Here is a 26,668-nt window from a genome sequence, read left to right as displayed (position 1 = left end):
CAACATGTAATTGTGTCGACGCACTGTGATGATCTTGGTCTCCGCATAAAGCTGATCCAGGGGACATCCTGTTGCAGTTCTAAGGCCAGCGTTCTGTATTTCCACTGCGTATGTTATTCCACTGCGAGTCGCTCGTTTGAGTTGTCCACATAGTTTACCACTGACCGACCAATTGCCTTACATGTAGTCAATAAGTTTTCTTTGTCCGCACCCCAAGTGCTGCCGGCAATCGACTGGAGGACCTTGTTTCTACAGCGGAACTTATCACAAACTGCAGTAGCATGAGAGGACGACTTAAAACATTCAACTGCGTTCGTACTTCCGCCGTCCATATAGTGAATAGTGTGGCTGAGGTTTTGGTGAGAGATATCCTCAAATATCGTGCAGTGAAATAACTGGTAAGATCAGCGAGGTAGAAGTTCAATCGATCGCATATGTCATCAACAATGGGCCCGGATACCATGATTTCAGAATCGTCCGCATATGATACAATCTCGACGCCTTCAGGTGGGGGTGGAATCGAGGACAGGTGGAGATTGAACAGTGCCGGAGATATCACCCCATCCTGGGGAACTCCCTGTTTAAATTTACGGTGTCCTCACTTCTTGTCCCTGAATTCCACGTAAGACTGGCATCCGCGCAGATAATTCAGAACCCAACGCTTGGTTCCTGCCGGTAGGGACGTATTCTCGATGTCCTCGAGTAGTGTGGCATGGTTGACTATATCGAATGCCGTCGATAGGTCAAGCGCCACGAGGACCGCCCTATGACACGGCATGGGCTGATTGAGTCCCATATTAATGTGTGCTGAAATGGCATGCAAGGCTGTTATCGTGCTATGTACATTACGGAATCCATGTTGATGGTATGCAGCTGGAAAATTCTCCACAAGGCTGGGGAGGAGTAGTGCCTCAAGTGTCTTGCCTACTGGCGGGAGATGGGATATACGTCTGAACGATTCACCTTTACTCGAATCTTTGCCTGGCTTCAGTAGTGGAATCATCCTACCCATCTTCCAGACATCGAGTATAATGGGTGATTCCAAGGACAAATTGAGGAGTCTGGTCAGGTTAGGTTAGGATAGGTGGCAGCCCGATTTATCAGGCTCACTTAGACTATTCAGTCCATTGTGATACCACAATGGTGAACTTCCCTCTTATTACTGAGTGCTGCCCGATTCCATGTTAAGCTCAATGACAAGGGACCTCCTTTTTATAGCCGAGTCCGAACGGCGTTCCACATTGCAGTGAAACCACTTAGAGAAATTTTGAAACCCTCAGAAATGTCACCAGTATTACTGAGGTGGGATAATCCACCGCTGAAAAACTTTTTGGTGTTTGGTCGAAGCAGGAATCGAACCCACGACCTTGTGTATGCAAGGCGGACATGCTAACCATTGCACCACGGTGTCAGGTACTCAACTCCCAGTATTCCCAGATGCTTCAGCATTCGAATTGAAATTCCGTCGCCTTGGATGGTTTCGCGTTGTTGATGACATTGGTATCTTCGGCTGATGTAAATTGTGGTGTGTCAACGGCTCGGAGACCACGTATGCAACGAGTGGCTCTACTTTTCGCTCTATTACTCTCGGGATGATCGACAAATGTCGGTTGAAAAATCTGGCGCATCTCTTCGGATCAGTCACCGTCACGCCGCCAAAGTTTACTGCGATCCCATCACCCCTTGTGGTGGGGTTCGAGAGGGCTCTCACTGTTGACCACAATTTACCTGTTCCTGTGCCTAAGTTACATTGCTTCAGGTGTTCTAACCAAGTGTTCCGCTTGTGTTCGTCGACTACCTTACTAATCTCTAGATTCAGTTCCCTGATTCTAGGATCAGCAGGGTGAGCACAACGGCGTTCATCACGCTCGTCTGCGAGTCCCGCCGCTTGGGCTGGGAATTTGGGCCCAATTGGGCAAACGAGCGGCTGTGGCGTTGATGATGTCCCGGACGATGAACATTTTTGTCGTAAAAATTTTGTGTTCTCGCCGAACATATACATGGTTGCTCTTCGCAATTATTACAATTAATGACTTGCGAAGAGCTAAGAAAAGTTTTATGCTGGATAACCATGTTTAAATTTCCAACACTGTAGATTGCTACAAAAACGCCACCCTAGGAAATACCAACCTGATTTAATTTTGGCCTGTTGCCTCCTCTGTTACCTGTAGTGAGCGCACCTCCTAGAGTAACCTCTAAATACATTCATAACTTATTACACATACCTGCCACACAGTAAAGCAGTAAATGGGATGCGCGAACCGCCAGCCCAACTCACAAATGATGCAGATGATGGTTATAGCTATGACGGCAATGGCAACATCAACCAGAATTCTCACTGACTCTTTCCTGCATGGATGCATTCACGTAGAACACATTCTATATTACATTAAGATGTCGTTTTTTGTTTTAATGACAGATATTTGTGTGTATGTCTGTATGTGTATGCCGTCGGCTTTATTGTTTGGGTTATAAACAAAAATGTTTAAGAATTCTGAATATTAACAACAACACTAGCGGCTGAGACAACAACATCAACACTTGGGTATAAATGCCCTTGGTAATCCTTCCCCATTTGTAATGTAGGACCATAAATACCATTATTAGTCGACATTTAGCGCTTATAAAGACATTGGCTATTATTAAGGTGTTGTACATGGTGATGGAAGTATCCTTAATGTGCGGTGTTTTAACATCGTCGTCCTGATTACAGCGAAAAAAAATAGATTTCTTAGGAATTAGTGTGTGGACTAAATGGATTTCCAGTTTTGCAATTAGAATGAATAGGATACGGGTTGTTTTTTGGTGTCACTTCAAATCGATAATATTTTAAAGATTTAATTTACAAATTCCCAATCATTTTATTTTTATAGAAAAGTTTGTCAAAATTTTATTTCTATAGAAAATGTTGTCCCACTTGCCTTTTCTATAGAAAATGTTGGCAACATTTTATTTGTATTTTATATTTTGTCAAAAAAGAAAATTTTGTCAGAATTTAATTCCTATAGAAAATGTTGCCACAATTTTATTTCTATATTTTGTTAAAATTTTATTTCTATAGAGATTTTTTCAAAATTGTATTTCTATAGAAAATTTTGTCAAAATTTTATTTCTATAAAAACTTTTGTCAAATTTTTTTTCCTATACAGAATTTTATCAACATTTTATTTCTATAGAAAATTTTGTCCAAATTTTATTTCTATAGAAAATTTTGTCAAAATTTTATTTCTATAGAAAATTTTGTCAAAATTTTATTTCTATAGAAACTTTTGTGAAAATTTTATATTTATAGAAAATTTTGTGAAAAGTTTATATTTATAGAAAATTTTGTGAAAAGTTTATTTCTATAGAAAATTTTGTCAAAATTTTATTTCTATACAAATTTTTGTCAAATTTTATTTCTATATAAATTTTTGTCAAATTTTATTTCTATAGAAAATTTTGTCCAAATGTTATTTCCATAGAAAATTTTATCAAAATTTTATTTCTATAGAAAATTTTGTCAAAATTTTATTTCTATAGAAACTTTTGTGAAAATTTTATATCTATAGAAAATTTTGTCAAAATTTTATTTCTATAGAAATTTTTGTTAAACTTTTATTTCTATAGAAAATTTTGTGACAAGTTTATTTCTATAGAAAATTTTCAAAATTTTATTTCTATACAAATTTTGTCAAATTTTATTTCTATATAAATTTTTGTCAAATTTTATTTCTATAGAAAATTTTGTCAAAATGTTATTTCCATAGAAAATTTTGTCAGAATTTAATTCCTGTAGACAAAATTTGTCAAAATTTTATTTCTATAGAAAAATTTGTCACAATTTTATTTCTACAGAAAATTTTGTCAAAATTTTACTTCTATAGAAAAATTTGTCACAATTTTATTTCTATAGAATTTTTTTCAAATTTTATTTCTATAGAAAATGTTGTCAAAATTTTACTTCTATAGAAAAATTTGTCACAATTTTATTTCTATAGAAAATTTTGTCCAAATTTTATTTTTATAAAAAATTTTGTCAGAAGCTTATTTCTATAGAAAATTTTGTCAAAACTTTATTTCTATACAAATTTTTGTCAAATTTTAATTCTATATAAATTTTTGTCAAATTTTATTTCTATAGAAAATTTTGTCGAAATGTTATTTCCATAGAAAATTTTGTCAGAATTTAATTCCTGTAGAAAAATTTGTCAAAATTTTATTTCTATAGAAAATTTTATCAAAATTTTATTTCTATAGAAAATTTTGTCAATATTTTATTTCTATAGAAAAATTTGTCACAATTTTATTTCTACAGAAAATTTTGTCAAAATTTAATTTCTATAGAAAATTTTGTCAAAATTTTATTTCTGTAGAAAAATTTGTCAAAATTTTATTTCTATAGAAAATTTTGTCAGAATTTAATTCCTATAGAAAATTTTGGCAAAATTTTATTTCTATAAAAATTTGTCAAAATTTTATTTCTATAGAAAACTTTCTTTTCAATAGGAATTTTTATCAAAATTTTATTTCGATAGAAAATTTTGTCAAAATTTTCTTTTCAATAGGAAATTTTATCAAAATTTTATTTTCTTTTCAATAGGACATTTTATCAAAATTTTATCTCTATAGAAAATTTTGTCAATATTTTATTTGTATATAAAATTTTGTCGAAATGTTATTGTATATAAAATTTTCTCAAAATGTTATGTCCTTAGAAAATTTTGTCAAAATTTTATTTCTATACAAAAATTTGTCAAAATTGTATTCCTATAGAAACTTTTGTCAACATTTTTTATTTCTATTTTTCAAAATTTTCTTTTCAATAGAAAGTTTTATCAAAATTTTATTTCTATAGAAAATTTTGTCAAAATTTTATTTCTATAGAAAATTTTGTAAAAATTTTATTTCTATATAAAATTTTCTCTAAATGTTATTTCCATAGAAAATTTTGTCAAAATGTTATTTCTATACAAAACTTTGTCAAAAGTGTATTCCTATATAAACTTTTGTCAACATTTTATTTGTATATAAAATTTTGTCAAAATTGTATTACTATAAAAATGTGTATTTCTATAGAAAGTTTTATCAAAATTTAATTTCTATAGAAAATTTTCTTTTCAATAGGAAAATTTATCAAAATTTTATTTCTATAGAAAATTTTGTCAAAATTTTCTTTTCAATAGGTAATTTTATCAAGATTTTATTTCTAGAAAATTTTGTCCAAATTGCCTTTTCTATAGAAAATTTCGTCAACATTTTATTTATATATAAAATTTTGTCAAAATTTTCTTTTTATAGAAAATCTTGTCAACATTTTATTTGTATATAAAATTTTTGTATATAAAAATTTTGTCGAAATTTTATTTCTATAGAATATTTCATCCAAAATTTCTTTTCTATAAGATATTTTATCAACATTTTATTCTATAGAAAATTTTATTTCTATAGAAAATGTTGTCAAAATTCCATTTCTATAAAAAATTTTGTTTTCTACAGAAAATTTTGTCAAAATTTTATTTCTATAGAGAATTTTGTCAAAAGTTTATTTCTATACAAAATATTGTCAATTTTTTTTTTGTACAGACAAAAAGAAAAGGTGAAGGATTACAGTGGGCCTTGGGAAGATGCATTTAGATCCGAGTGGCAAAAGTGAATCGATAGTTGGTTCAAACGCATGCAAAAGTGTATAGATCTTAATGGGGAATATTTGCAATAAAGCGATTTGCAATAATTAATATGTGTTCTACATATTATTACCATTTTCATACGAGCTTATTGGACATGAAGATTAAGGAATTTATATATTTATTTATTAAGTCTATCCTTACAAACTAGCTCGTAAACTAAAAGTAGTAAGATTCTAGTACTTCAATTCAATTTAATTGGTATTATTAAGTTATTGAAAAGAAATTTTCTAATCCCGAAATATAAAAAAAGAAACGCTCGTACTTCAATTGGTTAATCAGTTTTCTTTTTAATTATGAAATATAGTACATCAAGGATTCCACGACAATTTAGTCACAACTATCTGTAGTTAAATCTACGATAGTTTCAAGATAATTACCGCAATGTTGTTAAAACTGTAGAAGATCATCCGTCCACTTAAACAGGTAAAAGTGCCTATGAAATGTCATTGACTGTCAGATATAAAGACATTTGTTTTAATATCTTTACATACATATGAAGATAATACCATAGGTATATGTATGCTACATTCGTATTTACATTTCGAAATCTTTGTTTGGTACTTTTCTATTTAAGACACAGACACACAGAGAGGCTTTTTGAAAATTGTTCTTTCTACTCGAGACAAGAACGAAGAAAAATGTAAGTGGGCGTAATATTCATAGAGTACAGCATATTTGTGTGTACGTATGCTCACTATTTAACCCTTTGTCGACCGTTGTTCACTTTCGAGGATATGGGGTGGTAACTGAATACTCCAGGAAATCCAGCACAGGGGTTTAGTGATTTTGATTGAATTTAGAATTGTTTGATGGCATTCAAAATTAATAGTCGAACAGAAAATGAAGACGAATACGGATTTTGTTATTGCAACCTCTAACGAATGATTTATGAGAATGATGAAGGCAAAGTGGACTATCAAAACCATTTTTCAGGAGTTGAATTCACCGATTATAAAAATCGGTTGGTTCACCTAAAAAAAGTTAACGCATCATTGAAGAAAATTTAGGTTTATTTTAGAAAATTTTAACAAACATTTTTACTAACTTCAAAGTGATACAAAATGTAGAAAATTTACCCAAAAAAAATAAATAAATTTTTTCGTTTGTTTAAGAATATTCCATTTTTTACGGAAAAATTGGGAGTTAAAATTTTTCTAAAATGTCTTTAGCGTTATACGAGATTAAGCCAGGTACAATTTAAATGACAATTTTCATTTTAGATACGTATGGACATAATCTAAGTAAAATTTACGAGTTTTAAAAAAATTTCAAAATTTTAGAAAATACCAAAAATAGAATTTTTGCTTATGTCATTCAAGTACATTCAGAAAAGTAATATGATCACCCTAAACATGTTTGAAGATCAAAATGTTATTTTCCGATAGGAATCATGGCCGCTAATATGTATTTTTAATTATTTTTTTTTTCATTTTTGTTCTACCCAAATGTTGTATCATTTGTAGGAAACAGAGGACAAGATATTTGCAACTAAATTTGTTCGTTTTCTTTAAACGAAATTTCTTTAAATGCGCTTTGTGTGGGCCTTACACACTGGTCTGATGACGGTATCGATATTTTTGGCTTGACAAGAGCTGGCAAGAGTTGGCTTTGTTCAATATTTATCAACTCCTTCGGGTAGTTTTCTTTAAATGTTTAAATTATGTATGTAACTATCCAAAATTAAATTAAATTAAATTGAATGCAATCCAATTCAATTAAGATAAATGCTTAAAAGGACTTTGCCTTACTACAAAAATCAAAATAAAATGTAATTTTCATTCGGTTGTGCAAGGGTTAAAAAAACACGCTTATTTGGATACATATGAATGTTGTTCCCTAAATACTTTCACATGATGCCACACATAGACTTCCTTTCAAATGTTGCCTCTATGGCTGTTGTTACCTTTGCTTATCGATGTGTAAATAATGATTGTTTTTTAAGTTATCTTCTTTGTCGGCAATGTTAATTTGTTGTTGTTGTTGTTATTTTTATATTTTAATAGCACTACAAATAAAAATGAGATATGTATATAATTCAGGGCTTCCCAAACAACTCCTATTATGGACTAAGAAAAACAAGCATTTGAAAAAAACATTTGGTTATAGTTTTTGGAATTCCTTCAAAAAGTTTAAACTTTAGCTGGAAACAATTCTATCCCAGATTCGGTGGGGCTATGTTCGAATTTCGAGTTGAAAATCTTCTAATTTTTGTAATATTTTTTTTTAAATTATTGAATATATAAAATAAAACTAACATCTTTCTGTAAAAAAGGCCTTATATGCATAAGGCATTATCTGCCTTATAATTAATTATTTTCATTAAGTACATTTAAACGCGAAACAGAACATAATTGAACACCAATAATAATGTAGTTCTAGACACAACCATTTTTGAAAAGAAAAATAGGTTGGGAATCGCTGATATTGTGGGAGATGTGATGAAAAGGTGGTATACAAAGTTTAAAGTATTGGGACGGCTATACTTTATTTAAATTTTTTTGTAGTAGAAGGTTATTAAAATGGAATATATAATTGATATTTAAATGAAATTAAAATATAGTGTAGAAAACAAAAACTATGAATCATTGGAAGCACTTTAATTTTTTTTATGTGGTGATACGCCGCTGTGCGTCGAGAATTTCTTTAGCGCCTTTTTGGGGGTTCTCATAATAAATACAAGTTTTCGTCTATCGACAGTCGCTATGATTGTGTCTACATACTATAAGAGAGCTGTGTTCTGAAGAATTATTGGGCCGATTAAAAGCTGAATTGAGGCACAAAAGCCCACTCGCGCCTTGTCACGGATTGCCACCCGAGTCAATAGTGACTTTTGAAAGTTTCCAAACTTTGAAAAGTCAGAAATATCACTCGAATAAGTAGGTCATTCCCTCGATAGAGTCCTATTTCAATGCTCACACATCCACGGCTACCGCAGTTGGTAGAATTCTACCAAAAATAATAGATTTTTTACTGTTTGGTAGATTGGTAGAATTATTGATGTTTTGGTAGATTTTTCAAAATATTTATCTCCAACTAAGAGGTACCTTACAAAGTTTCATTAGAAATAAAATTTTGACAAAATGTCTATAGAAATACACTTGACAAAATTTCCTATAGAAATAAAATTTTAACAAAATTTTCTATAGAAATAAAAATTTTGAAAAATTTTCTATAGAAATAAAATTTTGACAAAATTTTCTATAGAAATAAAATTTTGACAAAATTTTCTATTGAAATAAAATTTAGACAAAATTTTCTATAGAAATAAAATTTTGACAAAATTTTCTATAGAAATAAAATTTTGACAAAATTTTCTATTGAAATCAAAATTTTAACAAAATTTTCTATTGAAATCAACATTTTGTCAAAATATTTATTTATTTATTGAAATGAAGTAATAAATATATAATTTGACACACTTTTTTATAGAAATCAAAATTTTGACAAAATTTTTATACGAATAAAATTTTAACAAAATTTCTATAGAAATAAAATTCAGACAAAATTCTCTATAGCAATAAAATGTAGAGGCGTGCACGTGAGTAATATTTTACTCACGCTCACGCACACTCACGACGGAAAAATCTTATTCACGCACACTCACGAAAAGGAAATTTGTACTCACGCACGAAAATGTCGTGACTCATGAATAATTTTTATGAGTAATTTACCTAAGCGACGTGTCTGAAAACATGATCATGATTAAAATAGGGAGCGTTATTAAACTCTTAACATCCCAGGTATCACTAAAAGTGTAAACGAATTCAACTCGTAAGCGTTTTATATCCGTGGGAGGGATTATATTCGTGAGAGTGCTTTTCCGAAATTCGTTACTCACGCACACTCACGAAAAATTATTTTATTTATATTCACGACTCACGCGTGAGTCACGACAATTTCGTGTCAAGTGCAAACCTCTAATAAAATGTTTACAAAATTTTTCATAGAAATAAAATTTTGACAAAATTTTCTATATGTGTAGAAAATTTTGTCAAAAATGTTGACAAAATTTCTATAGAATTTGTTGGTAGTTTTTTGGTAAAATTTTCTCCACATTCTGGTGGATTATTTTTGGCTCGAGTGTCAACCGTGCTCACAACCCATGTTTTGATTATTTTCCCTGTTTGAGAACGATGCGGCATCGATACAAAATTCATACCAAGACTTTTCCTAAGCTACATTTAAGTACTCTAGGACAAAATAAGCATATACGGCCGTAAGTTCGGCCAGGCCGTTGCTTATGTACCTTCCACCATGGATTGCATAGAAACTTCTACTGAAGACTGTCATCCACAATCGAATTACTTGGGTGCGGTAACACTTGCCGATGGCAAGGTATCTTAAAACTTCTTAGCACCGTTATATATACCACATAGTCCATACGTGGACCGATATGGACCAATTCTTGCGTGTTTGTTAGAGACCACATTCTAAGACCACGTTCAAAATTTCAACCGGATCGGATGAATTTTGCTCCTCCAAGAGGCTCCGGAGGACAAATCTGGGTATCGCATGGTTGTCGAAGACCATATACTTATATCATGTACCAAATTTCAGCCGGATCGGATGAAATTTGCTTCTCTTAGAGGATCCGCAAACCAAATCTGGAGATCGGTTTATATGGGGGCTATATATAATTATGGACCGATATGGACCAATTTTTGCATGGTTGTTAGAGACCCTATCCTAACACCACGTACCAAATTTCAACCGGATCGGATGAATTTTGCTCCTCTAAGAGGCTCCGCAAGCCAAATCGGGGGATCAGTTTATATGGGGGCTATATATAATTATGGACCGATATGGACCAATTTTTGCATGGTTGTTAGAGACCCTATACTAATACCACGTACCAAATTTCAGCCGGATCGGATGAAATATGCTACTCTTATAGGCTCCGCAAGCCAAATCTGGGGGTCCGTTTATATGGGTGCTATACGTAAAAGTAGACCGATATGACCCATTTGCAATACCATCCGACCTACATCAATAACAACTACTTGTCCCAAGTTTTAAGTCGATAGCTTGTTTCGTTCGGAAGTTAGCGTGATTTCAACAAACGGACGGACATGCTTAGATCGACTCAGAATTTCACCACGACCCACAATATATATACTTTATGGGGTCTTAGAGCAATATTTCGATGTGTTACAAACGGAATGACAAAGATAATTTTTATACCCTCAACCATAGGATGGGGGGTATTCCTATGGTTGAGGGTATAAAAATGCGAAAATCAACTTTTCGATAGTGAACAAAATCAACTAATCCAACTTCAACGACCGAGTCGAAAGTGACGAAGTAAAAAAATCGCAATAGTCGAAAGATGACTTCTTCAATTTTTTTTTTTAAAGGTCGAATGATCGAGAATCAACTTTTCCCACCTTTCGATTGCCATTATTAGTGTTGCCAGTATTGGGAAATTTTCCCCAAATTGAGGAGTTTTTCGAGGATGGGGACGAAATTTTTAAGTTGGGGATTTGATAAGGAGTTGCTTATAGAAGTACTACGAATGGCTAAAACATAAAGACAACTTTGCTCCTCTTTATTCGTTATGGAGAAAAAGCCGTCCGATAAGCCAAATATATGTAGGTCTTAATAGGGAGCCACCGTGGTGCAATGGTTAGCATGCCCGCCTTGCATACACAAGGTCGTGGGTTCGATTCCTGCTTCGACCGAACACCAAAAAGTTTTTCAGCGGTGGATTATCCCACCTCAGTAATGCTGGTGACATTTCTGAGGGTTTCAAAACATCTCTAAGTGGTTTCACTGCAATGTGGAACGCCGTTCGGACTCGGCTATAAAAAGGAGGTCCCTTGTCATTGAGCTTAACATGGAATCGGGCAGCACTCAGTGATAAGAGAGAAGTTCACCAATGTGGTATCACAATGGACTGAATAGTAAGTGAGCCTGATACATCGGGCTGCCACCTAACCTAACCTAACCTAACCTAGGTCTTAATATTTTATAAAAAATATTGATTCATAAATATATGCTGAGTGATGTCCCATTTTTATTTCTCGAGCATTTAAAGGCGATTTGCCTGACATACGAATTCGAAGTTTTTTTATAACCATAAATTTATATTCGGATGACAGTGTGTATCGAATATTTTGCTCACAGGTCTCCTAGTATTCTATTTTGAAATGCGACTTTCTGTAAGCTGGAACTCGGAAACTGGCAGGACAAGGACTTCATACTTTTTGAATGAAGGATATTTTTCATCAGGCATAAATTTAAATGTTTGGTTGTTCCGAGAATTTCAATACCAATTTTTATAAAAAAAAAATATTTTTTAATGTATTTCCATTTGTGAGGAAATAATAAAAATAGGGATTTCTTCGGGGTGAAAGAATCCCAATTTGGGGACAATATCTCGCAAAATACTGGTAGTACTGACCAATTCAAAACCTATTATCTACATGTTGATACCGTATGGTTCTATTAATTATACATATGACTATACACAAAAACAGTTTATTTTCTCAGGAACGTAATTATAGTGCAACGAATTTTTCTATTATTGTAAAAGTTTTCTTTCAGACTAATAAACTTCGTTGGGAACAAACGTGGCAACGAGTACATTAAATAAAGAATTTCTTCCCTTTAACAAGAAAGAAAACTTCGTTGTTCCAAAATTTCCTTTCAGAGGAAAGAATTACATTTTTTGTGTGTACATATTTTATGGATTTCTTTTTTTTTTCTTTGAGTGAACCTAACCTAACGAATGATGCAGTTTGTAAACGTTTTAGTTGTTTTTATTGGCACATACATTTTACATTTATTTATTGTTTAAAACAAATATTTATACAAGGTCTATGAACACAACCCATATGCATATGAGTTTCTATTTGCATTTCAAAAAAATTTGTTACTTTTAAATGACTTGTTGTTATTATTTTAGTTTATATAGGTGATTGTTATTGAAGAGGAGTATGGAAAACGTATTTAAGTTTGTAATTGAATACTTGCAATAGAGTGTCGCACGTGTGTTATGTTTTTAAGCTATTGTTTAAAAAACTTTTAGAAGAGAGAAAGATTCTTGAATTCCCGTGAAAAGCTATCATCATGGACAACTGGGCGAGTTTAACAGTTAACTGACGTAATACAGTGATAAACGTCCATTGGTTATAAACAATACGGTAGTCTTCTATGTGGTTTATTATGCCAGTTGGCTTTCTTGGTCGATGGTATTCCATTCCATGACTGGAACCTATATAGTGGTGTATGGATGTCGATCGTGAGTCAAACCAAACTCCACAACCGACGACTGGTCTACTTAAAAAGGTACTTAATTAAAACTGACTTAAAAAAAAAAGAAGAGTTCATTACTACCATTCTGCTACTGTGCTGCTGGTATTTAGCTAAGTTTATGGCATCGTTTCGTCTCTTTTTTCGTTTGAGTGGTAAGTTCGTTTCATTTTCGGTTGGGGTATCCTCCTCCTTCTTTGACAGCACTTGGCTGATAGCTCCCTCTGAAATGCTGAAACTACCTTGCGATATAATGAGTGTACACACATGAGCATTAAACGTGCCGCTTTTAAGGTTTTCGGGGAGTTGAACTTCATTGCGATCGTTGTTTTTCAACTTCTCGTCTTTTGTTTGCATGATATCGGTTTTAAATTTGGTTTATTTTGTCCAAGCATACCAACTATCGATGCTGGCCGACTGGCAGGCATGTCCGTCCTTTATTCAACCAAACAACCAACCAACCATCCATCCATCCATATTATGTATTTCGATATACTCTGCATATCTCGGCGGTTGACTAACTGCCGCTGTTGGTAGTGCTGCCGGTGTTGAACACACCTATACAGAGACAAGACAATATTCGTGTTTTGTTTAGATGACGCATACTTGAAATACAAAAACAAGTTTTGAGATACAAAAAAACAAATGGCTTTTTTTTGTTTTTATTTGGAACTCGTTCTCTTTAGTGTGGCATCTCTTATTGTCGCTGTATATGTGTCAATATCTTTAACAAGATTTAGATTATAGAGTTTCCATGTTGTATGAAATTCCAAGAGAAATCTATCTTAACGATCAGAGACAAGCTTAGATAACTAAGTAATAGATGTCCCATCGGTATCAAACGTGGATTGATAGTTCCCAAAATGAAGAATAAACGAAGAAAATATGGATAATTTCAAATTCTCTCTGAGATTCGTTTCTACAATTTTCCTATTTTATCCACAATTTGAACATTTTTGATACACCAGATAATTTATAATCAAATTAAATATTCAAAAGTTTATATTTGCACATAAAATTGCGACCAAAATTGCGAATATACAAAATTTAATTTTGAGGAAATTTTCTCTTTACGAAAAACACAAAACAAAATACATATTAGAAAATTCATTTGGGCTTCTTCAACATTTTCTGGTCGTAGAGCGACTTATCTTATCTATGGATACAAGGGTTTAGAGTTGCTAAAGCACCAACGGCTTTAGTAACTCTCGTGCTGATGATAAACTAACAGAAAAACTGAACGGACGGTAACAAAGTGAGACGGACACATTCATGAACGGATTTCGTTTTTTGGGTGTGAAAAGTCTTAAAATATTTGTTAGACGTTCTTATGATAACTCAGTCGGTGGTGCAATGTGCTAAGGCAACTGTTAACGCGTGTGAAACAGACAATCCAGGTTCGAGTCACGGGAGCTGATTTTTTTCTTATAAATTCGTAACCATTACGTTTTCAGATCATGAACGCTGGTTGTTCTATTGACAACGCTTGGTGTCATTTTACAGTTGATTGATTATCGTAGATTGACACCGTATGTTCTCCGTTTGACATTTCGTGAACGGATCGTTTTGTTGTTGTTGTAACAGTTTTTAATGTAGTTTCATCCATTTTGTTCTATGCTTTGGTAGTTCAATTAGTAACCAGATCAAGGAACTCTGCGACAAGGATTGGTTGAGTCCAGAGTGATCTGGTGGTGAGACGGGTAGGCTTAGCTGGGCAAGCGAAAAGTTGACGAGTGTCATGTGACCCTTGATTACAGATGGGACACACATCAGCTACTCTGCTATCAATCACTGATAAGTAGGAATTGAGGCGGCTGCATTTACCTGATCTTAGTTGGGCCAAAACTACCCTGGTCTGCCGTGGGAGGTCTGTCTCCTACGGTGGGCGGTGGTCGAGACCCAAGAACAGGACTAACTTTGTAACTTCTCACCGCTTCAGCTACAGTATCCTCATGAATCCTGTTCAGACCTGTCTGGTATGCTGCCTGCTTTAGAGGCTCTCTTTTATCACGAATCGTTTTGAAACGTGCACGCCGTTCATGATTTTTTCTATGGATGTAAAATATCAAATCTAATGGATATAAAGGTCTATGAGACGCTACGTTTCAATGGGTAAGGTGTCCATCTTGCAGAGAAAAATCATGGATTCTTTCATTGATGTGATTGCTCTCTTCAGCACTTTCCTTCCAAAGATTAATTAAGTTACTTAGATCAGTAGCTCATATTCAATAATCTCTTCATCATCTGTTGCTTTCACTGAGCTCATGAAAGATTTCGGAATGGAGCAATATAGATGAACTTCTTCAAATTTATGGATTTTCCGACGCAGTGCATGTTCTTCCGATACAGTGCATTATCTAGGTGAAGCGTAGGTAAAAGTGGCAGCCCGATCATCATGATCGCTCATACAGTAGATAGTCTTTATACTTCACGCCAATAGTTTTTGCAAACTCTCCTATCAAGCGGCAACCGTTTATAGCAGATATAAGGAGTGTTATCGGACGTCTTAAAAACACTACCATATGTAGTGTGCGGTTTAAATGGTGCCATATTTGCTTGCGTCGTTGAAACCCTTGGAATTCTCCTATTCGCCATCGTAACAGCCTTCTTACGCAGAATGAGCTTACATCTAGCCAGACGCATACCAACAGATTCTAGTTCCCCTGGAATATGTGAAGCAGCTCATACCCTTGCTAACTAATCCTCTTCGGAGTTCCCTGGTATGTTCATGTGGACACGCATCCATATTAAGTGAATACTGTACTGCTCTGCCATATCGTTGAGAGATTTTCGGCAGTCTATGACCGTTGTAGAGTTAAAGAACATAGAGTCTGAGTATATTAATGTTAGAATTTTGCTTCTCAGTCAATTTTCCACCTCGTCTATTGGTAATATTTCAGCTTGAAAAACACAACAGTAATTAGGTAAACTTTTCGCTATTTTAAGTTCCAATATTTTCGCTATTTTAAGTTCCAGTATTCAGAAATCCACTTCTCCATCCAATTTGGAATCATTTGTTGAGCCTGAAATAAATCTATATAACGTTTATTCCTCAGGGTCTGTGAGCATCGCGCCCCACTCGTGCAATGAAAAACGGTTTCGCCGGATTGTACTCCACTACGTTTGGCACATCTGGCATTATTTTGAGAAATTTATGTGCAAGTCTCTCCTTTTTGAATTTTGCCCGATTTTTTCATTATTTTGTCCTTCAAATTGTCCAATAGCACTATACAATATTCGCTGTCTAAGGTTCAAGGTAGCCAAAGAAAATTATTCTATGCACATCCCAAAATACATACCTTGCCTGCCAACTGTTAGGGTTCATCGTATGCAGCTTAATAACATAAAGTCTAGTTTATTACGCTTGAGCATAGCCAAACATTTCTCATCAACTCATCCTAGTTTTTGGAGAAAACTAAGTTTTGCGTAGTGTTATTAATAATATCCGAATATTCGGAGTGGTTCAATCCTTGCATGGGTTCAATCCTATTATCGACCAAACAACAAACAGCTGTTCACTCTGAAATCTCAAATAATTTTCTTCGTATAGGCCGGTATTAAACCTACACAAGACTTTACGAATCACACTTCAATCAGAAGGATTTTCGTGAGTCACGATATTTTCGTGTAATCATATACATTATGAGAATGATGCCAAACTACAATATAATGCGGTGATGGCAACTCTGATCTCCTGTCAACCATAACCCATTTGCAGTTGATTATTTCAAATCTCATGTGACTTCTAACATCATTGGACTATTTTAAAGCACATCTAATGACACAATGTAATTTATTCGACAACTACTGAGAAACAACATTTTAAATAATCCACTCAAAGTCATGGAAAACACATACAATTGAGTTTCACCACGAAGGAAGTAATCAAAAATGTATCTATAGTTAAGTGTTATACTCCCTTATAAGAGATAACATACAATCGTTTCTCTTAAAAGAGAAACATTTCATACAACACTACTCTTTTATAAAGGGTCCCAACCAGTTGTGTATAACATCCAGGCAATTTTATTACCCTCATTGGTTCATAAACTAATGTAAGTGTAACAAGTGGGTAAGAAGTAGCGAGTTCAACACGGAGAACCAGTAGTGTACATACACTCATATAAAATACACGGCATGCTATGTAAAAATACACACATTTATAACGATCATCAATCCCAATGATCGTATACCAAACCTCCGGCTCTCGTTGAACAGCAGCTTCGTTATGGCTGTTGAAATGTTGTTGGTTGGTGTAGATCAGAGTAACGAGCGGCAGCAAATGGCAAGAACAACGAAAACTCAGTTGATTTTGAGGTTCTTCTTTGATTTGACTGGAACTTGCTATCTCTGTCTTTGCGTAAGACAGGTAAACGACTCGACGCTAGCGTATAACCGGCAGCTTCTTGAGTCAATGTTGCCGAGTAAAATGATTGAAGCAATCTAAAAGGCTTACTTTTACCTCATAACATATAGAGAAGAAATATTGTATATAAGCGTTAATTTTGAATGTGATATAAATCGAAATTTTATAAAATTTATTAATTTTATAATCATATTGTAAATATTTTGACTTAACCAGGTAATGGAAAATTAATGGGTTTAATTAAGGCCTTTGTAAGGCTTAGTTACATATGAAAATAAAATAAATTAAAATTAATTAACTCTCTAATGCCCAATCCCGCCTTTAGGCGGTCTTCGTTAAATCTGCAAGCTGTTAAAACTGTTCAAGAAGCTTTGCAGAATATACTGAACTTTATCCTATAAATTTTTCTTGTTTAGTTTTCTTGCTTTTGTGTCGTTAACATTGAATATTTAATCAGCTGGCAAAAAAAATTCGGACATTAGAGGGTTAATTTGTTTTTCCTTATGAGAAAAAGTGGTTCCTTATAGTGTAAATGTCACTTTTTGGAAATTGTCAACGTTAAAACTTCTGAGAACAGTTCTGGCTTGGTATTTCTGCGGGAGCGTACATGGTGGCTGGTATGTAATGTAACAAAGTAAAGCGCTATAATATTACCTTTTTTAAATTACACAAAAAATTTATAATCAGTTTAGAATTGTTCGAAATGGCTACCTCTGACATGAATTATGACCTTAAAATGGCCGACAAAGATATTACACCCTGCACGAAAGTGGCTCTTCGGTATTGTAGCACCGTGTTGAGATGATCGACACATTGGTATTTTATAGTGCCAACCATACTATCCAAAATGCCCCCTAGGTGCAAAAATCCAATGCTTTGGGATCCGGGGTTTTTATGGCCATTGTGCGGTAGGAATGAAGCGAGGAGCATCCGTATCCGAACCATTCTTGACGCTAGCTGATTGCGATGATACTGATGAGTCATATAGGAATGTCCATGGTTTGCAGCTTAAGGGTTTCTCTGCCCAGGGCTTCAGTTGTTTCTAACATAAGACATTTTCCCGATAATATTCGGCACTTGTTTGACCCCACGATCGATTAATATGAGCGGAGAGCAACCGTCGGCCGTTATGGTGGCCCACACCACTACCATAGGCGCCGATAGAGTTCTATTGAAGGTGTAAATTGGGTATTTTGTGCAAGCGACGCAGCTCCTTGGTTCTTTCCATGAATGATTGCTTTTTTAGATTGCTTTTTTCTGTAATACTATGCTCTCGTAAACATTTTACGAGCAATGTAAACCTATTGGGAATTTCTAATAGAAAAACTCCCATAGGGTTTACATGGCCTGAAATTATTGCCAGATATGTTTGTTGCGTCTTATGAAACCCGATTTCAATATATTCCTTTTGTGCGTTGAACAATCACCCGATTCGTTGTTTCTTCTGTTAATAAAAACGTAGTGTACAAAACTATGAGAAGAAAATGAGAGGCACTGACATGGGGAACGTGACTAAAAAAAAGGAACTAGTTCCTATTGCGGAACGGAACTAAAAGGAGCGATCACTTAAGGGAACTATAATTCCCAACTCTTAAGTTCTTCCTTTATATTTAGGGTCGATTTTCGGATCATTTCTGATCTTGATACCGGATTTTTTGACGCGATGCTACTCTGCCAGTACCACGGTAAGCAATGGTACGAGAAACTAAATCTTTTGTTTAACATTTAAATGCTGGTGACCTCCCAAGATAGGTTAAGTTAGGGGATGACAATAATTCTTGGATCGAATTGATGTTCACTTAGGCCACTCTAGGTCCATTGTGATCCTTCAAGATAATTTCCTCCACTTCATCCTGAAATGCTCTGCTATAAAATCGCTCGGGAACTTCAATTTATCCAACTTCCTTAAAGTTGCTTAAAACATCCAAATAGAGACCCTGGAAAAGGCGAGTATGTTCCTTAAGCTACACTTCCGCAGATCAGTGAGAGCCTGAATGAAAAAGGTGCCCAGTATATTGTTTCTTCTAAATGATAATTCTGGACACTGTCAAGGGAAGTGGCACGAGTCTTCCGTAACTTCAACGTCCAGATACCATCTGAAACCTCGTCGTCATCATTGAGGCCAATTCTTACCATATGTTTCCCAAGTGCGTTATGTCGAATTTTAATTCCAATTAAAGGGCTCACTCAACTCCTATGTATTCATCGCCATCAGAATTTAGGAATTTCTAGGGATTCTTTTCGTCCCATAGCCACTTGGTTTTTGGGAAGTGGTACGAGTCTTACGTAACTGAGAGCCACCGTGGTGCAATGCATACACAGGATTGTGGGTTCGATTCCTTCTTCGAACGAAAACCAACAAGTTTTTCAGCGGTGGATTATGCCACCTCAGTAATGCTGGTGACATTTCTGAGTGTTTCAAAGCTTCTCTACGTGGTTTCACTGCAATATGAAACGCTGTTCGGATTCGCCTATAAAAAGGAGGTCCATTGTCATTGACCGTAACGTGGAATCGGGCAGCACTCAGTGATAAGAGAGAAGTTCACCACTGTGTTCACCACCTAACCTGACTTCCACGTCCATGTACCATCTGCAAACGTCGTCATCATTGAGGTCCATTCTTACCATATGTTTCCCAAGTGTGTTATGTCCAATTTTAATTCCAATTAGAGTTCTCAACTCCTATCTATTCATCGCCATCAGAATTTTGAAATTTCTACGGATCTTTTCGTCCCATATCCACTTGGTTTTCCTAACGTTCTCGTCATAGTCCATCCTGTTAGACAGGAGTCCTGTAAAAACATACAGTCAGCGAAGGAAAAACGTCCGCAAGGCTTATTCGTTCCACGAGCGTCCTCCTTAGCCAGTACATCCGCTTTTTCATATCCCATTATTATACAGTGCGCAGGTACCCATCACAGGTTTACATTATGAAAATCTGTCAGCTTTAAGATGAGCGGTTTAGAAATGATAGCAACGTGAAGTCGTTTGCAATACATATCAGCCACACGTTAGTTATAATGAGTACACGACGGAAGAAAATTTAGAAATCTTTTGGAGCATACATATATTGTTCGTCTAAATAACCAATTAAATTGTCTGTTTCAACATATTGTTAAAGAATGGAGTTCCTCTTGTCTCCTCTATCAAAATATTGCATATTACGAATTACGAAATAGTCTTCTCTCAAAAGTAACGATAAAAACTATCCATGCACAGTAGTTAAATTGCGCATCATGGTAATACCATGACAATGGTACCAGAGGATTTCCAACATCATTACCATCAGAAACATGGTCAAAACCCAATATAAGATGTGTATGCTGATTCCTTCATACAAAATCATAATACTATGTATTCATATGGTTGAATTGAGCAGAAGGCAATGGTGACTTTGGCACGTCTTCCGTATGTACATTTATGGATCTACGTACATACTCAACTACATCATATTAACCAGATTCGTACAGGAAAATGGTCAATGCATAGGTCATGTGTTCACTCATCCATAGTGATATACATGCCCAATGGATATATGTTCAATTACGGATGTGTATGTGAGTGCGAGTGTGTAATATGCGGTAGGACGATATTTTCGATGATCCTTTTATGTGATGAAATTGCTTACTATAATGTTCCAAAGGGAAAAGTAAGTAGGAGTTACAAACAAACGCATGTAACTGGTAGCTCGTTCCTTCTGTTGATGATGCTCATTCCTTTAATGAAAATATGCGTCTCAAAGGTTTTGTAACGCTTCATTGACTTGCAGTGAGCATGTTGTTGTGGATTCTTAAGGAATCCACAATTGCATGACTTTCATATACGCAGGGGGAGTTTGCAATGCTTAAATTCAAAGCGGTTATCCACATAAATTTAAATTTTGGAAACTGATGATGATAACTTGAAGAAAGATTGCTGGAAACCATAGCTTGCGGATAAAATGTGTGTGCGTGTGTGAATATTCGTTTTCCTAGCAAATTCTTTTCCAGCTTAAATATGCGGTTTAAATGAGCATTTTAATAAATGCCCAGAATATTTCTCCACAATTGGATAGGTGCGCTTTATTCCAGTAATTAATCTTATAGGACAATAGCCTTCATTGCTTGTACTAATAGATTCATGTACATTGGAACGTTATGATTTATATGCTCACAAAAATGCGCATATAAAATGCTAATACTATAAATGTGCTGAATGAGAGAATGGGTAGAGTTACGGATTCAAGGTGGCAGTATCCGGAAACTGTAGTGTGATTGAGAATTATACCATAGACCAAGAAAGGTATAGACATCTCAGGTCAATTCATACCACTATCATTGGTTCGCTCATCGTAGGGAGACCCTTTTCTTTTGTAAATTTATAATTTCATTTTGTCTTCTTTCTTATTAAAAAAAACAGATTTAGATGTGCAAAGTTTTATATCATTTTAAAAATATTGTCAATCAAAATTAAAGGACAAAGAATTGAAAACAAATTAAAATATATTTATTATTAATTATTATTCGAGCTTTATGGACAAAGAAGATGATGTGAACAATTTCTATGACTCAATTCATCAAGTTCCTTAATCTTCTTTGTTCATAAAGTTCAATTAATTATTAATTATAAACAAAATCATGTACTTGGACGTTATTCGCTTGTTTCGATATCAGATAACCATGAAAATAAAAAATTATTAATTTTCAGAAGGACAGTCGCTATCTACGGTATTCAAACAACTGTGCTGACTTCAGACGTTGTTGGTGTAACAGATTTCATCCAGTTTTGTTTTACACTTTGGTACATCAGCTAGTATTCAGATCATGAAAATCTGCGATTATGATATGTGTCCAGAGTGATCTGGTAGTGGGTCTGGTAGATTTGGCTAGGCAAGCTAAAAGGTGACGAGTGACCCTTGATCATGTTAGCTACGCTGTTATCAATCACTGATAGTTAGGAATTAAGTCGACGGCACTTGCCTGATCATAGTTGGGCCGAAACCACCCTGGTCTGCCACGTAAGGTATCTTTCTTCCGGTGCTATGGCTCGAGACCTTGTAGTTTCTCTCCGCTTCAGCTACAGTATCCTCATGAATCCTGTTCAGACCTGCCTGATCTGTAGGTTCTATTTTGTAGCGCTAGATCTCGTGCTCCACCACCTGGGTGGTGGATGTATATCCATAACATGGTGGTTTGGATGATTACTGCGAAAACAACCCAGACACATTTACATATAATTTTGTCTACGCACCGGGAAGATCTTGTTGTCCATACAAAGATGGTCCATTGATGTACTGCGGAGACATCCTATCGCAGGGCAGCGTTCTGACAGGTCTGTATGGTATTCCACTGCGTGTCACTTGTTTGGGGTGTCCACACTGCCTCTGCATAATTTACCATTGATCAGCCAATTGTTTTATATGTAGTCAACAAGGTTTCTTTGTCCGCATCCCAAGTGCTGCCGGCAAGCAATTTGAAGGCCTTGTTTCTAGCGCGGATCGCAAATTGCAGTGGATGGGCAAACGACTTGCAGAGGTTGTCGAATGCAATCCCGAGAGTCTTGGGATAGTTTGTAGTCGAAGGATCTTGTTGTCCATACAAAGATGGTCCATTGATGTACTGCGGAGACATCCTATCGCAGGGCAGCGTTCTGACAGGTCTGTATGGTATTCCATTGCGTGTCACTGGTTTGGGGTGTCCACACTGCCTCTGCATAATTTACCATTGATCAGCCAATTGTTTTATATGTAGTCAACAAGGTTTCTTTGTCCGCATCCCAAGTGCTGCCGGCAAGCAATTTGAAGGCCTTGTTTCTAGCGCGGATCGCAAATTGCAGTGGATGGGCAAACGACTTGCAGAGGTTGTCGAATGTAATCCCTAGAGTCTTCCGATAGTTTGTAGTCGAAGGATCTTGTTGTCCACACAAAGATGATCCATTGATGTACTGCGGAGACATCCTATCGCAGAGCAGCGTTCTGACAGGTCTGCATGGTATTCCACTGCGTGTCACTTGTTTGGGGTGTCCACACTGCCTCTGCATAATTTACCATTGATCAGCCAATTGTTTTATATGTAGTCAACAAGGTTTCTTTGTCCGCATCCCAAGTGCTGCCGGCAAGCGATTTGAAGGCCTTGTTTCTAGCGCGGATCGCAAATTGCAGTGGCTGGGCAAACGACTTGCAGAGGTTGTCGAATGTAATCCCGAGAATCTTGGGATAGTTTGTAGTCGAAGGATCTTTTTGTCCACACAAAGATGTTCCATTGTTGTACTGCGGAGACATCCTATCGCAGGGCAGCGTTCTGACAGGTCTGTATGGTATTCCACTGCGTGTCACTTTGTTTGGGGTGTCCACACTGCCTCTGCATAATTTACCATTGATCAGCCAATTGTTTTATATGTAGTCGAAAAGGTTTCTTTGTCCGTATCGCAAGTGCTGGCGGCAAGCGATTTGAAGGCCTTGTTTCTAGCGCGGATCGCAAATTGCAGTGGCTGGGTAAACGACTTGCAGTTGTTGTCGAATGTAACCACGAGAATCTTGGGATAGTTTGTAGTCGAAGGATCTTTTTGTCCACACAAAGATGTTCCATTGTTGTACGGCGGAGACATCCTATCGCAGGGCAGCGTTCTGACAGGTCTGTATGGTATTCCACTGCGTGTCACTTTGTTTGGGGTGTCCACACTGCCTCTGCATAATTTACCATTGATCAGCCAATTGTTTTATATGTAGTCAGAATATAGGATAGGTAGAGGTTAAATAGTGCCGGAGGTATCACCCCACCTTGGGCAATTCCCTGTTTCACTCTACGGAGTTTCCATGGGAGCCACCATGACGCAATGGTTAACATGACCGCCTTGCATACACAGGGCCGTGGGTTCAAACCCAGTTTCGACCAAACACCAAAACGTTTTTTCAGCGGTGGATTATCCCACCTCAGTAATGCTGGTGACATTTCTGAGTATTTCAAAGTTCTCTAAGTGATTTCACAGCAATGTGGAATGCCGTTCGGACTCGGCTATAAAAAAGAGGTCCCTTGTCATTGAGCTTAACATAGAATCGGGCAGCACTCAGTGATAAGAGAGAAGTTCACCACTGTGGTATCACAATGGACTTAATAGTCTAAGTGAGCCTGAAATATTGGGCCCCCACTCTACCTAACCCAACCTACGTGGTCTCGACTTTCTATCTATAAATTCCCCACACGACTCGCACCCGCACAGATAACTAAGAACTCAATGGTGGGTTTCTGCCGGTAGGGCCTATTCTAGATGTCCTCGAACAGTGTGGCCAGGCTGAGCTTCGATAGGTCATGCGCCACGAAGACCGTCCTGTGACACGGCTTGGGCCAGTTGAGTCCTCTATTTATGTTTGATTAAATGTCATGCAAAGCTTTTGTTGTGCTATACACTTTACGGAATCCATGTTGAATAGTTGGCAGCTGGAAAATTTTCCAAAAAGCTGGAGAAAGTCGTACCCCTAGTGTCTTAGCTACTGGCGAGAGAAGGAAGATCAGTCTATTCGAATCACCCTTGCCTGAGACATCGGGTGTAATGAGTGATTCCAAGGATAAATTGAAGTGTCTGGTCATGTACTCAACTCCCAGTATTCCCAGATGCTTCAGCAATAGCGTAGAAATTCCGACGGGGCCTAGCGCCTTCGATGGTTTTACGCTGTTGATGACATTTGCAAATTCGCTTGCGCGATCATATTTTTGGAGCATTTCTCCTATCGACACGAGCGATTGACAAATTGTGTGGGATACAACTTTAACTAAATTTTTCGATGGTCCTACTAATGCCTAAGGTTGACTTTGGTACCCCAACATATGTCCATAATGAAAGCTACTTGAAAATTCGTTTTCCCATATGGCGATACAATCTAATGTTCCCACATACCAAACTCGTCCTCTCCAAATACGCTTCCAATTGATGTTCATGATGCCACATAGAGGAGTGCAAAAGCCATTAGTTTTAAATGGGTTTCATGTCAAAATATTCGATTTCAGTGGTTTTTGTGGTTTCTCCATTATATTTATTTCTTGTTCCAATAACAATATTTGATACTGGTTCTTCCTTTAGTTGGCGCTTTATTGTCTGTCCATCCATCTATAGAATTGTTTGTGCGTTCGTTTGTATGTTTTAGTTGAAAAAGATAAACGTTTGAACAATTATCACTCTTGATGTGTTGGCCAAGTCAGTCAAGAGATGCGAGAGAGGATACAAAAGCCCCCCTAACAGTCAAACAGTGTTTCTGTGTGCTACGACCATAGGCAGAGTTTGTTAGTCAACACATAATTAATCATACGTCATTTTAAATCTTAAATGGTTAAAATCAAAATGGTTTATAAACCTCCGTCTCTCAATGAAAACAATTGGGATTATGGGAACTACGGTAGAAATACACTCGTTTACAATCTTTGTGCTTTGGTGCAGTAAATTTTTAAGATTAATGATTTCAGAGTGGGATCACTACTATTACCAATAAATATGCATTTAATTTGTAATTTGGTTTGAATTTTGCAGAATTTGTGGTGTATATGGATAATAATCGAAGATTATCGATCGCGAACATTTTCCGCGTTTCTCAAGGATTTATGCCACTAAATTCACTACTTTTTACATAATTATATATTTATCGCCCGATATCGATAAATTGAATCAGATTGCGCTTCTTTACTAATCGGTCGGCACAATATAATCTAATTCACCACCCTTTAAGTATGCAAAATTTCATCGAAATCAGTTCAGATTTATATATAAAAAGCTCTCATATATCGCTCGATTTTCTGCTCGGGCGCTATTTTATAACGTCGTTTTTTCACAGGCTAATTTAGACTAGTAGTTGTCCAGGATTACCTTTAAGGACCCACAAACCTTAAAATAAAAACATACGATTTATGCCTTAATGGTACGTTTTTGTTTTTAAGTTCGCAAATCGCCAAAAAATCATACGTTGCCGTATGTTACGGCTACGCTACATTTTTAAATGCATAGCCAGGCCTTTATTGATACGGTGCACAGGAATGATGGTTCGGTTTCGGGATTACCGTTGGCGACTTGTTGATACGTTCATCGTTGATGTTTCATTGATTCCGTGATCGATAGGAGCGGAAGCAAGCTAAAAGCAGACGAAATTAGTGCGGCAGTAAGCTAACTACCGAAACAATTAGTACGGAAGCAAGCTAAAAGCCGAAGAAATAAGTTGGGATGGTTCAATCCCGATCTAACTCAAAGTTGGCAAAATCTAATCGCCTATAATGTTAACTATTCCTGTAAAGCATAATTCAAATAGGTTCAGATTTAGATATAGTTAGCTCCCATTTATATTTATCGTCTATGTTTCCAAAATCTGAATGGGAAATGAAAAGAAGTCCTTCGGTGCCAAATCACGAATATATGGCCCATT

At 35.8% G+C, this 26,668-nt stretch overlaps 1 protein-coding gene across 4 annotated transcripts in view; it reads left to right on the top strand.

Annotated features, from left to right (window-relative positions):
- spg (dedicator of cytokinesis spg) overlaps positions 1 to 26,668 on the top strand; it is a 228,643-nt gene that overhangs the window by 177,258 nt on the left and 24,717 nt on the right. Inside the window, exon 1 of one of the 4 annotated variants that reach the window (XM_075295080.1) lies at positions 12,882 to 12,956. The exons of the other annotated variants lie outside the window; for them this stretch is intronic. Within the exon in view, the coding sequence (XP_075151195.1) occupies positions 12,901 to 12,956 (56 nt within the window). The 5' untranslated portion in view covers positions 12,882 to 12,900. Of the gene's footprint in view, positions 1 to 12,881; positions 12,957 to 26,668 lie in introns of those variants that run through there. 4 annotated transcript variants of the gene reach the window in all.

Source organism: Haematobia irritans, chromosome 1 (genome assembly GCF_050003625.1).
Source record: "Haematobia irritans isolate KBUSLIRL chromosome 1, ASM5000362v1, whole genome shotgun sequence".
NCBI classification, from domain to species: domain Eukaryota; kingdom Metazoa; phylum Arthropoda; class Insecta; order Diptera; family Muscidae; genus Haematobia; species Haematobia irritans.
Note: the sequence above shows the minus strand (reverse complement) of the source record. Positions and strands in the feature narration are given on the sequence as shown.